This window comes from Sinocyclocheilus rhinocerous, unplaced genomic scaffold (assembly GCF_001515625.1).
Source record: "Sinocyclocheilus rhinocerous isolate Xijiao unplaced genomic scaffold, SAMN03320098_v1.1 scaffold2583, whole genome shotgun sequence".
Taxonomy (NCBI): domain Eukaryota; kingdom Metazoa; phylum Chordata; class Actinopteri; order Cypriniformes; family Cyprinidae; genus Sinocyclocheilus; species Sinocyclocheilus rhinocerous.
The window spans coordinates 361,934-376,195 of record NW_015650696.1 but is presented as its reverse complement, the minus strand read 5'-3'; the positions used below and the strand labels follow the sequence as shown (position 1 = coordinate 376,195).

Sequence of the window (14,262 nt, the reverse complement as noted above, 5' to 3'; positions counted from 1 at the left end):
TGGCTGATAGTTTAGAAATTACTGGTAGCTTTCTGAACATCAAATATTCACGAAACTTAGCAGGTTTCCTCAAAATGACTTGTTCTCCATTGTCAGTAAATGAATAAAGACTTGTCGCCACTTACTAACAATGTAACATGCAATACGGGTCACTGGAAAATCCTCAACACTAAAACAACAACAGACAAGTGGAGTCAAACAGGCAGGCCTATGAATTACCACAATATACATTCGTTTATTTTCTAGTCATTCCAAATTCGAAAGTAGTACCTAAATAGCATTGATACTTGGTTTGTCTTCATTTCTGAAATGATTTTTAAATTTTAAAATACACGATTAAAGTCATAAAAGAAAATATAGTCATAAAATCTTCTCTTGAATTATGTTAAAGTTTTAGTACTTTTTATTACAACTACTTTTTTTTCCTTTATATGGATATTTATTTTTTATTTGTGAGATAATTGTAAACATAATATAAAGTAATTTCCATGTTTTTTTTGTTGTTTTTTTTACTTTAAAACATGCATTATTTAAAACATTAGACAGCCAATTTTTTTGACTACCGGAGATCTAATTAGAAGGAAAGTTTACTGTAAAACATCAGACAGAACATGGCTGCTTAGAAATACAGGCAGCACAGTATTGTTAAACATGATTTTAATTTATTTCAAGTTAATTGTTGTCTCTTTGCAGGTAAGACAGACGCTAACCAATCGCTAGTGCACTTACGTGCCTCTTCCCAGTCATAGCGAGGGCTGTATCCAAAATCCCTATGAGCCTTTTGATATGAGAAACTAAAGGGTGTGTTTAACATGGTCAGTAGCTGCCTGTTTAAGGGAGGAGTGAACTTCAGAAAAGGTCGGAGCACAACGTGCAGTAATTCCATGAGGAATGACAGGAGATACAGAAGTGGGAAGGGCAGAATGGGCCTCTCTTGTATCCCAAAGCCTAATGTTGAAAGAACAGCATAGTTAAAGTCCGAGTAGCTAACAGGTGGCGTGTTGTCTGAGATGTAATAGAAGTTTCCACCCATCACAGCCCTTTTCTGAGAATCTTTGAGAGCCCGACCTGCTTGTAGATGTGCCAGGGCTGCGTTTCCCACATATACAGGATTCACTTTTGCCTCACGTCGTGACATTCTCAGCAGCACATTTCCATTGCGGATTCCATCCCTCATGTGGCCTAAAGTAAAACGACAGCCTGGTCCATAGATGTACATGGGCCTCAATGCACAAGTAGCCAGCTGACCTCCATTACGGAGCAGCTCTCCATTGGCCTGAAGGCAAATCTGTTCAGCTTCCTGCTTGGTTTTGCTATAGCTAAACTTAAGACAGGAGGAGTAATGGGTGTCCTCATCGCCATTAATGATTGGATCACCGCGGGAATTGGGACCTGCCACCTCAATGCTGCTAGTGTAAATGAAGGAGGCCACGTTTTCTTGGATGCAGATCTCGAGCAGCAGCTGTGTTCCTGTTATGGAAAAACAAACACTATTTTATTGTCTCTGATACTATATTGTGTAGTGTTGGCATATTTTGATCATCAAAGTGAATTTTTGATGGTTTTATTTGATTTGCTAATGCAAGTATCATCGACATCAGTAGTTCTCAACCTGTTTGACTCCAAGGTTCACAACTATAACCGAAGGCCCTTGCAGGCTTTTGTTTTCAAAACTTTTTTTTTATTATTTACAGTGTCCATAGATTAAAATAAGTAACTAGAATAATTATAATTGAAATGAAAATAACTGCATTACAGGATTCCATACGTTTCAAGAGCTCAGTGTTCTTCAAGGATAGTAGTTGTTTGTGATTTACTGCATAAGCATTAAGGATAAGGATTTTTACAAAATATTTTAACCTACAATTTCTACCTGATAAAATATTCTAGAGCTTGGCATACCTACACAAATGTGTATTCATTATAAAAATGCTCATGGAGTTTTAAAATTGTATTAATTTACAAGGTTTTTCCCAGGTTTTCCAAGACCGTGGGAATCCTGGTTCTTTAGAGACAAAGTATGTTGTTTAGGGAATGAATTAAAATACGAAATATCTTAATTTTTAGTTGTTTTAGCCCATTTAATGCTTGTTTTAAGTCCTATTAAGTCATCTTGAGGCCCCTATGGAAGTTAGTGGGCCCCGGACACCCAGTTGGGAACCACTGCTCTCTTCTTGTCTCATTCTTTTTAAACTGTAAAAACAATTGTGTCCAAACTCTACATTCATTCAGGAAATTTGAATCAGTCTTTTTCCTTTTAGCTCAGATTGATTCAGTCTTGTTACCATGTGCTAAAGAGCAGCACAGAACTCTCACCTTCAACATTTACTCCATATAATTCACTGTATTCAGTTGCTCCAATGACATCAATGAGAGATGCAGTGTGGATAACAAGTGCTGCTCCTTTACAGGCTCTTCTCAATAGCTCACGGTCCCTGATATCCCCCTCAAAAACACTCACTTTAGTCTCTCCCTTGCAATCTGAGGACACAAACAGAGAAATGATAATGGCATGTGAACAGTTTACCTTATCTCTAGTCATATTATTCACAAGCAAAGGCTGATTTCAAGTGCAAAACAGGATGAAGAATGCCAGCTAATAGAGAGACGCCACAAAACCGAAGAATTCAAAAAGTGACCAACAGAATCCCCAAAAAGGAGAAATACAAGATGAGAAATGCTGTAATGGAAGTATCCACTAACCATCAAATGACTGTATTAGCTCAGACTGGATGTTTCTATCCAGCAGTCGGATCTCAGCAAGCTTCTCCTCTTCCAGCAACAGTCTGACCAGCTTTTCTCCTAGAAACCCGCAGGCTCCCGTCACAACACACACATCTCCTGACAGAGTCATGGCAGCTGCCACCAGCACCACTTCACTCCTGCCAGCACTTTGTATTATGCCACTATGATGAAACCGTTCCAGAGGGCAGATTCTGGAGTTTTAATGGTGGAGTGGACTGGGAGGGTGGTGCATTTTTAAGCCTTATTACCAAGGACAGCCTCAATGCCACGGGTTGGGGACGGGAGTTGAAAAACAGTGTCAAGGTGCTAGTCAGCACTCTGCTTATTTTTAGGGTTCCTGTTTTTACAAAGAAAGCCACTACTGATATGAAATAAACCAAACCGGTTTTATGCAATGGCTTTACATGTTTTCAAATAGACATTGTGAAAGATACATAAGGGGAACTCAGGGGTATAGTAACCATTTCACAAGTTTGTATTTGTATTTTGAGCAAAATAAAATAAAATACAAATTATTTCCAAAACTGCTATCTTACTAAAATATTACTAGATACCGACATATGTATTACACAAACTGGCCTGAAAGTTACTTTACTTTTGGAGTGATCCTTACTATAACCCAGCTTTATATCAGGTAATTGATCATGTTGACTTTTCCACCTCTATTAGCAGCTTAGATTGCCTTTTTGTGGATATGAGAGAGGGAACATTCTTCAGTCATTTTACAGTTCTGACTGTAATAGTCTTTTATGTTTACTCTGGGTGTCTACAGACCTTGGGTTGTTGTCCTTTGTCTTCTGATAATCTGTCTGATGACTTCGCCAAAACATGAACCCCTCAAGGTTGTAGGACACATTCTGCACTGTACACACAACCACTTACAATATATGGATCACCTCTTATTTTAGTTTAAACTGTTTTGTCATTCGTGATTATTCATTACTGTTTAAAAGTTTGGGATCAGTAAGATTTTTTAATGTTTTTGAAAGAAGTATCTTATGCTCACCAAGGCTGCATTTATGTGATCACAATTAATATTGTTAAATACAATTTAAAATAGCCGTTTTCTGTGTCACATGATCCTATGTATGTGTATATTATCTAGCCCTTATTTGAAAAATAAATAAATAAATAAAGAAGTGCAGGATTAATTCATATTATTTATTTATTTTGCTTGAATGGAATCAGTAGACATTTTATGTTAAGAGAAATGTACATTAAAGATACCAAACACAAATTAACTGATTTAAAAAACTATTTTTTTTGCAAAGCATATAAAAGTAATTGAAGCAAATTTAAGAGATGCAGAATAATTTAGAGATGCAGTATTCAGCACTGTGGCCATCAAATGTGGCATCAGGCATTGAAAGAGAACAGCATTTAAACACAGTCATGCACATTTAAACAAATAATGGTGCACTTTTTTTTTACAAGCAAATTATTTTCCCTCACCCCAGCTCAGACATTAATAAAGTGGCATGTACAGTAATCAAATCATTCAACCTGTTTTTGCAACACACATCACTGGCAATGTGAAGCTAACTTCAGTATCTCACATTTAAAGGCCAATAACAATATTAAACCATCTGTTCAGCTTTTGGATGTTAAAAGAGGACACTCTTGTATTTCAGCCTCATCTGTTGAACGTCTTGGGCAATGAACTGTCATAGTGCAGGCCCTTATGCCTCCGAGAGGCTCCAGGACACTGAAGACCTTCTCCCACTCATCCTTCTCAGGGTCATAACACTGCACGATATCCACCATACACCTGCTGTTCCAGGAGTAACCACCCACCACGTAGATGCAGCCCTTAAAGATGGCCACCCCCACATCGCTCTGACCCTTGGGCATCGGAGCCACCACTGTCCACTGGTCAGTTGCAGGGCTGTAGAACTCAGAGCTTAGCACATCATCATAGTCATTTGTCCCCCGGAAGTGGTTTCCACCCATGACGTAGAGGCGGTCGCCCACGGTGCACATGCAGTGAAGACCACGAAGCTCCATCATGTCTGCTCGCCTGCTCCACACGTCTCTATCAGGGTCATAACATAGCAGCTCTTTCTGGAAAGCATCTCTTGTAATACCACCTGATGGTATAAAGGGTGAATGCAACTTTTAAGAACAAGCTTATTTATTCTTGCAGAAACAAACACAAATCAGCAGAAAGAATGTGATTACGTAGCTGGAAGTATAGAACTTTTTCTTATACTAAGGTCACTACTTACACAGAACTTAACAATCCACCAACAAAGTAAAAATCACAGGAGAAGTCCGAAAAAGTCTCACCACCATTTCCACCACATGATGTTTTGTGTTTAATTGCATTCTGTGGTGGAAATGACAATGGTGAAAATTATATTTGTAACTTTTTGGAGGTAAAATGACTGACTGTTCGCAGTCTGGATAAGTGTAATTTTATAAAAATAAAAGTAAATGTAAAAAATAGTTAAATGTATAATTTAAGTGTAATATAATTTTATTTATTAAAATAAAATGTATAATATATTTTCAGACTTTTTGCATCATTTGAAATAATGCAAAATGACACAAAATGAAAACATTCTACTCACATGTGATTTCCAGCTTGATGTTTTTCACACATCACATGTTTCTCAAGCATGATTTTTACTGACACTTTTGTATCTTTGGTAAAGAAGTACACTGCCTTTTGAAAAATCCTGGTGTGGTGGAAATGACCCCAAAATGCCTCTATATTATTATTTTTTATCTTCCCATTACCCCCAAATTATTTTTTTCTCTATAAATTACCTTATTTTCAATAATGCTTGTTGAAAACTTTGTGATTCTTCAAGTAGGGACATTCTCATGGTTTCACAACAAGCATGCAGTGCCCCTTTTAGGCTGCGGTTTAACCTCAGATGAGTGACCCAGTTGAGCTTGAAGCTGCTCTGTTTACTGGTTATCTGTTTCATGTTACTTTTGCCTCTAGTTCTGGGAACTTCGCCATTAGGTGAAGGTTGCAAAGTTGCTAAGAGACCTCCAAAAAGTGTTTTCTTCTTCTTTTTTTAAGAGTAATAAAAGAATCCTTGTGCAGTGCACTCATTAGACTCATGCAGAGGACTGTGGTGGATTAAGGCCACATGCTTTGTGAGCCACATTTAATTAGTATACAAAATCTCCTCTCATTATGTAGGACAGATGTTACCACATTAATGCACAACTACATATAATATGGATGTGCTTTTCACATTGATCTCACATAAAGGTGGATACTCACCCGACACATACATCAGACCTCCATGTACTGTGCCAGCATGTCCATAGTGAGGTTCACTCATCGGTGCAACAAAAGTCCACTCATTATTGTTCAAGTTGTAGCACTCCACCGAATCTGAACAACAGACAGTTTTCTGTTTTTCCACAGTATTTTAAGACAGGACAGAACATTTTGTACAGAGTAATTGGTAAAACATGTCCTTACCAATCTCCCCAGTGGCATTTCTCCCTCCAACAGCATACAGCTTCCCCTTAAGAGCACTCAGATGGAAGAACGTCCTCTTCTCATTCAGAGAGGCCACCTGCAACCAGCGGTCAAAGCGAGGATCATACCTGTACGCACTGTCCACAGCTGTCTTACCCTTGGTGTCGTAAGTGCTCTGACCTCCAACAATGTAAAGAAAGCCCCCTAGAAGAGCCACTCCGTGCTGGTAACGTGGCACCTCCATAGGTTGGAGGGACCTCCAAGTGCCTCCGTCTTCCTCATCGTACAGCTTGAGCTCTTTGCTGACCACCAGTTGCTGCCTCATCACACCACCCAGAACCACCAGGTGAGTGCAATTGGATCGAATCCGGGTCCGTTCCGTCTGCAGCGTCGGCTGGAGGAAGGGAAGCATCTGATAGTTGCTGGCCTCCAGGAGGAGGTTGACACAGGCCGTGTCTGATCGCATGAACGTCTCCCGTTCCTCTTTTCCTCTGCTTGCTGCTCCTTCTTCAGTCTGGTCCTCCTGAGAGATCTGGAGGAGCTCAGCAGGGGACATCAGAGGGAAGCGGATGTGGCGCATCAGAGAGTAAACAGCAGAACGCCGCTCGCTAGGTTTATGGGACAGCCAGGAGCGGGCGATGCGGTACAGCTCCATTTCGGAGAAACCCTTCAGAGAGTCACTGGAGAGGGCGAACGTTATGCTCGCCTCGGACAACTGCAGGAGATGGCCGCTCTGCACCAGCAAGGAGAAGTTCTCGCACACAAAAGTGTGGACGTGTCTTTGGACATCTTCCAGAAGAAGATCTCTGGCAATGCGCTCAACTTCCATGCAGTTTTCTATAGTGATCTGCCATGTAGAAAACCTGGCTTATTACGTCATGCACAGATGAATAATTCACGCAAAGGAAGAATAAACACCACATGTTACGGATTTATACCTCACTGCTGAGTAGCTGGTTGCAGAAGCTGAGAACGGGAAGCACCTGGAGGAAGCTCGCCGCCTCTAGTGTGTCCTGAAGGGTACCGAGACCCAGGCTCACACGAGATGTGTAGATGAACTCGATGATGTTCTTCAGGCCGACTGTGCTCACGCCATGGAGCTTAATCTCCTTCAGCTCCTGCTCTCTCATGCCACCTGCCACACCAAAAGGGAGAGGGAATTTAGAAAAAAAAATAGATCAGTGTGGATCAGTGAGAAATATATTGCAAGGAGGAAATGCTTTTCGTTGGTAACCTAACTAACTAAAATGCAGAACAAATACATAGACACGTTTGAACAAAATATTACATATATTAACATTTTGGCCCATATTTTTCAAGTTGATAATTATTTCCATCCATCCATCCATCTAGTTTTAAACTATTTTAAACTTTCAGGCTTGGCTTTCTCAAGCCATTATCAAAGTTTGTCTACAAACATCGTTTTAAATGCTAAGGGAATTTAGACATCATAACAACGTATTTGATAGATGATTTGATAAATTACATTTAAGTTTTATTAAATTATTATTGTTTCTAAAAAGTATATTTTAATTTAGCAATGTAAAAATAAGGCAACAGAGTATGCACAATCAAATATCCTATATCGACAGATAACAAATAAATAGAAAAAATATGTCTAATATCGGCCAATAACCAATATGGTATAGATCTATTGTACATCCCTAAATTTGTGTGATAATCACAAAACACAAGACATGGATAAATAGGAGGATCAGGCTCAACCAGAATCAGCTGATCAACAGCAAGCATATGAAGCATTACAAAAAGGTAACACATTTAAATCACAGGGGCATCGCAAAAAACTGTCAACATTATTAATTAGGTTTGACAGCTAAAGCTGCTCCTCCTGGATTTAGCAAGACTCACCTGTGAACATGGCCTTGAAGTAGTCACTGGCTGAAGCCATGATGACCCTGTGGACTGGGAAAGTTTCACTGCTGTCACCAGGAACCAGAGTCACATCGCAAAGTGTCTCATCACCACGAAAACAATCCAACCCCTGGGACATGGCAAAATTTGCCATTAATATATACTATTTGCAGTGAAATACACCATTGTTGCTTTGTAAGTACACGGTATTTCTCTGTTTTAGGCAGTTTGTTTCTACCTTTTCTTATGTCTTTGTCTTACCTTGAGTATGGCAGTGCCATGCTCTGTGCTGTTGAACACTTGTATTTGTGGCTTCGGAGGGGCAGTGGGCTTTTGAACCACTGGAGGTTTTGGGGGGATTACAACTGGTTTTGGCGCAGGTTCTGGAGGTTTTGGAGCAGTCTCAGCTGGTCTTGGAGGAGCCACTGTTGGAGGCTTGTCTGTTTGAGGAGGGGGTCGTGGCGGCTCTCTCTGCGATCTGCTTCCTATTCTGGAAAGTCTGCGATGCAGTTTTCCTTCCTCTCCACTGTTGCTGAAATAAAGACATATTTAAAACTTTGACAGTCAAATCACATGAAAGACCTATATTCCTCCTTTCCTCTAATTACGATAAAATAATATTCTATAATAATTAGTAAACATTTAACTGACCATTTGTATCCAATACTAACAGTTCACTAACCAAATGTTATTTTATGTGCTCATAAATATATTTCTGTTTAGTATAAAACATGTCTGTCCAAACTGTCTTTTAAAGTAAGGCCTATGGTGCAATAACTTAATAAGACTGTCAGAACTTACCCCATGTCTTTTGTGTCTGCTTCTTTGCAAATTTGCTCTTTACAGGATTTCTGATAGAAAAATTAGATTAGAACAAATGGTTAAGTGTTTCACCAGATCTGCAGGAACAATATTTGGATCAAAGTAAAAAAGTTTCACCAACAACAAGGTCTGAAAGGGGAAGTTAGCTCTGTCATCTATGTGCAACGAACACAGTGATGCAGATTAGACAGACATGGCCTCTTCTATATATGTGTGTTTATAGAAAGAGGGAGTCTTTCTTTAGTTAAGTTCACAAAATAATTGGCAGATAAACTTAAGCTGAATACTGAACTTACTGAATATTTTTCTACTACTTACTATTAAGTGCTATATTTACCCATCCTCTTCAAAGAACTGACACACAAATGTAAAGTTTCTGAGTGGGGTAAAATTCAGGAAAGATGGACTACATTAAATAAAAGGAGCTTACCGAGACGTGATGCTTTCTCTGGGGGTTTCAGTAGTGTCTTCTCATTTTAGCACAAAGCATCACACTGTGATCACACTCAGTCGACACAAATGGGTATGTAGAGTCTGTTTACCACAACCTCATTGACTTCCTGTGTCACTTCTCTCTCTCTTTCTCGCACACACACACACACACACACACACACCCTTACATGTTGTTTCAAAACGTTCTATCTTCCTCCTTTTGACATGTTACTTATAATAGGCTTCAGTTCAAGCCTTTGCTCTTCCCTTAGCTGCATTTGCACTCTGATGTTGTGTTTGATACGCATGAGGTGAACCCATAGCCGGTGTTAAAAGAGGAAGCCTAATAGCAGATTTGCATTTTTTATGTGCTGCACTAGCAGTACTGATTATTTACTGTAAAACAAACAATCTTTATGTAAAGGGCAGAGTGAAAGAATCAATATGCACTTAAATATGAGATAAATGCATAAATTTGTACCATGTGTTTATTTTTTGAGTGAAAAATCGAGTTAACTTCGTACAAAAAGTAGGAAGTCAACAGAAAAAGTGTAGCAATTAATTGTCAGATAAATACTGATTTAACACACACCTTTTTTTACTTCTGAGAATCTCGTATTGGATATTTTAATGTTCAATATTTGTTCCATACTGACCTCACTTTGCTCCAAAATCTGAAACTTTTCTTATTGCACATTAGTTTGTTGCCAGCTACATGAGACACCTTCAAAACCACTGTCTTGAATGAAATTCTTTGTTGTCTTCGTGCATTACTGACTTAAAATTTGTATTATAAAAAGTGCTATATAAATAAATTTGATAATTACTGAGTGGAGATTCATCAGGTTCTAAAATAATTCACTCTCAGTCAAAACAGCGTGGAATTTATGCAGTGCTGTAAATAATGATTACTGAAATACAAATACTGTATTAAAACCATCCATACACTATGAACATTTTTAAATATGTCATTCTTGCTAAATGTGATTTAAAAAAAGAGTAGTTTCTTGAATAGATTTAGTATTAATAGTGGATAAAGTGGATCTTTGCGGTGCTCTGCTGTCAGTGGTAAAGTAGAAATGACTAAAGTCCTCTTTGCTGTTCAAAGTCTGGAGAACTGAATGAGGTTCCTGTTGATCTCAGCAACGTTTCGGCAACCTAGTAGAATTAGAGGCAATTTGAAATGAAGAGAATTGTCAGACATCAAAACGCGACCCATTTTTCTGTTGTGCGACACGTGGCTCATTGAATTCTACACAGCAGACTGACCTGACAGCGCCATGGATAAATGAAACTCGTCATGTAGAATCTGTAAGATCTCTCTCACTCCTTCCTCCCCCTGATCAAAACATACTGTATATGAACATCTTATCTGCACCAAATATCATGCAGGTATCCGATTTGTTAATGGAAACTTTAGAACAGGCTCAAATAGATTTTCAAGCATTAGAAACCCTAAAAATACTGCTTTCCACTCAGTTACCTTGTAAGCGAGGCCCCAGATTACTGGTCTGCCAATAAACACACATTTGGCTCCCGAGGCTATGGCCTTCAGCACATCATTGCCTGTGCGGATCCCTCCATCCATGTAGACCTCGACCCGGCCCTGCACTGCATCCACTATCTCAGGCAGACAATCTATCTGTGTGACATGTAAGGTCAAGGTGTAACTGTTTGAATGGTGGGAATCACATCTAAACTACTGAGACTTTGATAGATTGCCTTACCGTTGCGGGTACTCCATCCAGTTGCCGGCCCCCATGATTAGACACAATTATCCCCTGGACGCCATGCTCTACGGCCAGCTCTGCATCCTCTTTTGTAAGGATGCCCTTGATGATTATAGGCAGCTGTGATAGAGACTGGAGCCAGCACACATCCTTCCAGCTGATTGATGGGTCCAGTGTATTAGCTGGGATCCCATATTCCTCCTGAGAGCCTGCCGGCTCCTGTAGAGGAAGCAAAGAGGGATTCATACAAACAGACACTGCATAACAAGATACTATGTTTAAACTTTTAAGCTATAATGATCATACGAGTTTGAATTCAGCTCGCAACATTTCCCACTACCTCTCTCTGTTATTTCGTGCCCTTCCTCTACTGCTTTTTTCAAACTTTATGGTGCGAACCCCATGTGATGATCCCCTTGTTAATCGTTAGTGTCAGACTTGTAACCCGAAGGTTGCGGGTTCGAGTCTCAGGTCTGGCAGGAATTGTCGGTTGGGGGAGTGAATGACAAGCACTCTCTTCCACCCTCAATACCACAACTGAGGTGAGACCCTTGAGCAAGGCACTGAAACCCCAACTGCTCCCCGGGCGCCGCAGCAATATGGCTGCCCACTGCTCCGGGTGTGTGTTCATGGTGTGTGTGTTCACTGCTGTGTGTGTGCACTTGGATGGGTTAAATGCAGAGCACAAATTCCGAGTATGCTTCACCATACTTGGCCACACGTCACTTCACTTAAGTCATATTATAAAGACAACATGATGTTTCCAAAACTTATTTAGCTTACTGTACTAACACAAATAGCTAAAATATGAAAATATTTTGAGTTGAGTTCAGATTTATTTGTGAAGTGCTTTTCACAAGAAATATTTTTCTAAAGCAGTTTAAAGATTTGTTTATATATATAGATATAACATTTTAAGGTTAATTTGGTCACACTTTAGTTTGGGGACCAATTCTCACTATTAAAGGTGCACTAAGCGATTTTTGAAAAATGCTTTTGGCCAATGTGTCGGACCGAGTTCCAAAACACACTCGCAGCCAATCAGCAGTAAGGGGCGTGTCTAGTAATGATATGGAGAATAGGATGGATATTAGCAGATCGACTATAGATAACGAGAGATGGCAGATTAAAAAAAAAAAGAGGAACATTTCAGAGAAAAAAAACATTAAAAAGAAGGGCTACGATCAGGCAAGAGGACCCGCGTAAATATTGGAGCAGCTTTCCAGCGGTGGAGAGAACGCAAGGAACGGAAGGGAATCGGACGCCGATAAGATAACACAATAAGTACATTGTACTTATTTTTTGATGTAAGTACATAGTAGTTAAGGCCACTTAATATAAAGTGGGACCATATTATAATAATTATTGAATTAAACATATGAAATAAATATCTTAAGTTAATGCATTCACTTTGACAGCCCTAAAACTATTTTCAATAATTTTTCTTTTCTCTCAAATTTTCCCCAAAACCCTTGCTTTACTGTATTATACATTTAAAAAGTTCAAAAATTAAAAATAAATAAATAAATAGCTATCTTACCTGGAACATTCTCTCAAAGTTCTTGACCATCAGGTGAGGTGGAAGCTTAAACTGGTTGCGTATGTCATTGCGCCGTTTGCCAGCGTAGGGCACGTCCACTGTAAGCACCAGAGCTTTGTAACCAAGTGCCTCCACTCTGCGTACAATCTGCTCCGAGAGCTTACGGTCCCGGTACAAGTACAGCTGGAACCAACGGTACCCGTTGGGTGCTGCTGCGGCAATCTCCTCCACTGAACATGTGGAGTATGTGCTGGCTATGTAACAGGTGTTCACTGTCTCAGTGGCTAGGAAATGAAAGAAGAATGGAAAGATAAATTGCAAAAAAGTCAAACTAGTAGCTAGTAGCTTCAACCAAGTTTCCATCTAGTGGCCAAAGTGCTGCATAACACAAGAAATAATGAAACCAAGTCTCACCTCTAGCAGTGGCCAGTTCTCCCTCATGCCATGCAAGGCAGTGGAAAGCCGTGGGAGCAATTCCCACAGGGAAGCTTATCTCCATTCCCAGCACAGAGGTCCGAGTGTCATTGATCGACACATCACGTAAGACCCGCGGCCTCAAACGGATCCTTAAAGAGATGACATTATAGTATGAGATTAGTTTAGTTAGAGATTACTCATAAGCATGGTCCATAAAATTGTAGAGTAACACAAATATAGAGTGATACAAATTTAACAACAGCATAGTACCGTTTATAGGCCTGCAAGTTGTCATCTCTGGTGCAACAGTCATCAGCTCCGGCCTCATAATAGTCCCACGTAGCCTTTGAGAGGTGCTGCCTGGCATATTCCTCAAAATCATTCAAACAGACCATAGTCATTTCTACACAGACGCCTTCCTCGCTAAAAAATAAATAAATAAATAAAAACACATCTTCATTGGTATATACACAACTGACATGAATATCATTTCATCACTGACACAGAATTTGCATTCTTGCACCAATACATAAAGAGAAGTATGAACATCAATATTAGAATACCATTTAGATTATTTACTTTCTCAATGTCAATGAATATAAAATACAAATAAATCTTTTGGGATGTATTAATATAAAAATATTTTCTTTATATTTCTCAAGGCATTTTTTTGTATTAGTAAATGTGAAAAAAATACATTTAAAAATTGTTATGAAAACAATTTAACATTTTCGCACAATATTGCAGATTAGTGCTAAAAAACATTAAACAAACTACCTGCATTCAAACAGAACCATTACACACCCGTTTTTCCAAATTTAGGTTGGATATTACAATTAAATAGAATCACATTCAACAACTCTACTTTGGAAACACAAACAAGAGGTCCATTTTACCTTTTCTGACGGTTTAGACAAATTTAGGTCGCAGCACAGTGGACTGCTTCGGTGCTTTTAGCCAGCTAACTTTGGCAGTCAAAACACTGATTAACATGAAAGACTGAAGCAAGAGGAAAGAAACAAAAGTGGGTTGGGATTAACTTTTGAACTCTGTCAATGGGCCAGTATTTAGCTTTTACAAGACACTTTATTTCCTTACTGAGATGATTGCATAGTACAAAAGAGAGTGAACTGATATGTATTTTCACACTATTTGTTAGAAAAATCTAATTGTGAATAAACTTTTTAATAAAAATTTCATGCACTACCACCTAAAGTTAATAATTACAGCAGAACACCAGATCTGTTCTTGTAGTCATCAGA

The 14,262-nt window shown here is 39.1% G+C and overlaps 3 protein-coding genes across 4 annotated transcripts; all 3 read right to left on the bottom strand.

Annotated features, from left to right (window-relative positions):
• Positions 1 to 774: 774 nt before the first annotated feature.
• LOC107712267 (3 beta-hydroxysteroid dehydrogenase/Delta 5-->4-isomerase-like) lies at positions 775 to 2,908 on the bottom strand. Its single transcript, XM_016517454.1, is given in 4 exon segments — positions 775 to 945; positions 947 to 1,470; positions 2,317 to 2,481; positions 2,704 to 2,908. Coding segments are annotated over 4 exon segments (936 nt in total). The 5' UTR covers positions 2,855 to 2,908; the 3' UTR covers positions 775 to 849.
• Positions 2,909 to 4,165: 1,257 nt separating this feature from the next.
• On the bottom strand, positions 4,166 to 10,401 carry LOC107712264 (kelch-like protein 9). 2 transcript variants are annotated; one of them, XM_016517448.1, is made up of 8 exons: positions 9,312 to 10,401; positions 8,861 to 8,910; positions 8,321 to 8,591; positions 8,057 to 8,189; positions 7,126 to 7,322; positions 6,188 to 7,034; positions 5,984 to 6,097; positions 4,166 to 4,832 (listed from the first exon to the last, which is right to left on the bottom strand). In XM_016517448.1, exons 2-8 carry the CDS (start codon positions 8,863 to 8,865, stop codon positions 4,336 to 4,338), a joined length of 2,064 nt encoding a protein of 687 aa, XP_016372934.1. In that variant the 5' UTR covers positions 8,866 to 8,910; positions 9,312 to 10,401; the 3' UTR covers positions 4,166 to 4,335. The 2 variants fall into 2 exon arrangements, with proteins under 2 accessions (XP_016372934.1, XP_016372935.1); XM_016517449.1 differs by having other exon boundaries at positions 8,321 to 8,585.
• A 14-nt stretch (positions 10,402 to 10,415) lies between these two features.
• On the bottom strand, positions 10,416 to 13,401 carry LOC107712250 (hydroxyacid oxidase 2-like). Its single transcript, XM_016517433.1, has 7 exons — positions 13,271 to 13,401; positions 12,998 to 13,149; positions 12,584 to 12,867; positions 11,041 to 11,262; positions 10,797 to 10,955; positions 10,583 to 10,652; positions 10,416 to 10,471 (listed from the first exon to the last, which is right to left on the bottom strand). Exons 1-7 carry the CDS (start codon positions 13,399 to 13,401, stop codon positions 10,416 to 10,418), a joined length of 1,074 nt encoding a protein of 357 aa, XP_016372919.1.
• Between the last annotated feature and the right edge of the window lie 861 nt (positions 13,402 to 14,262).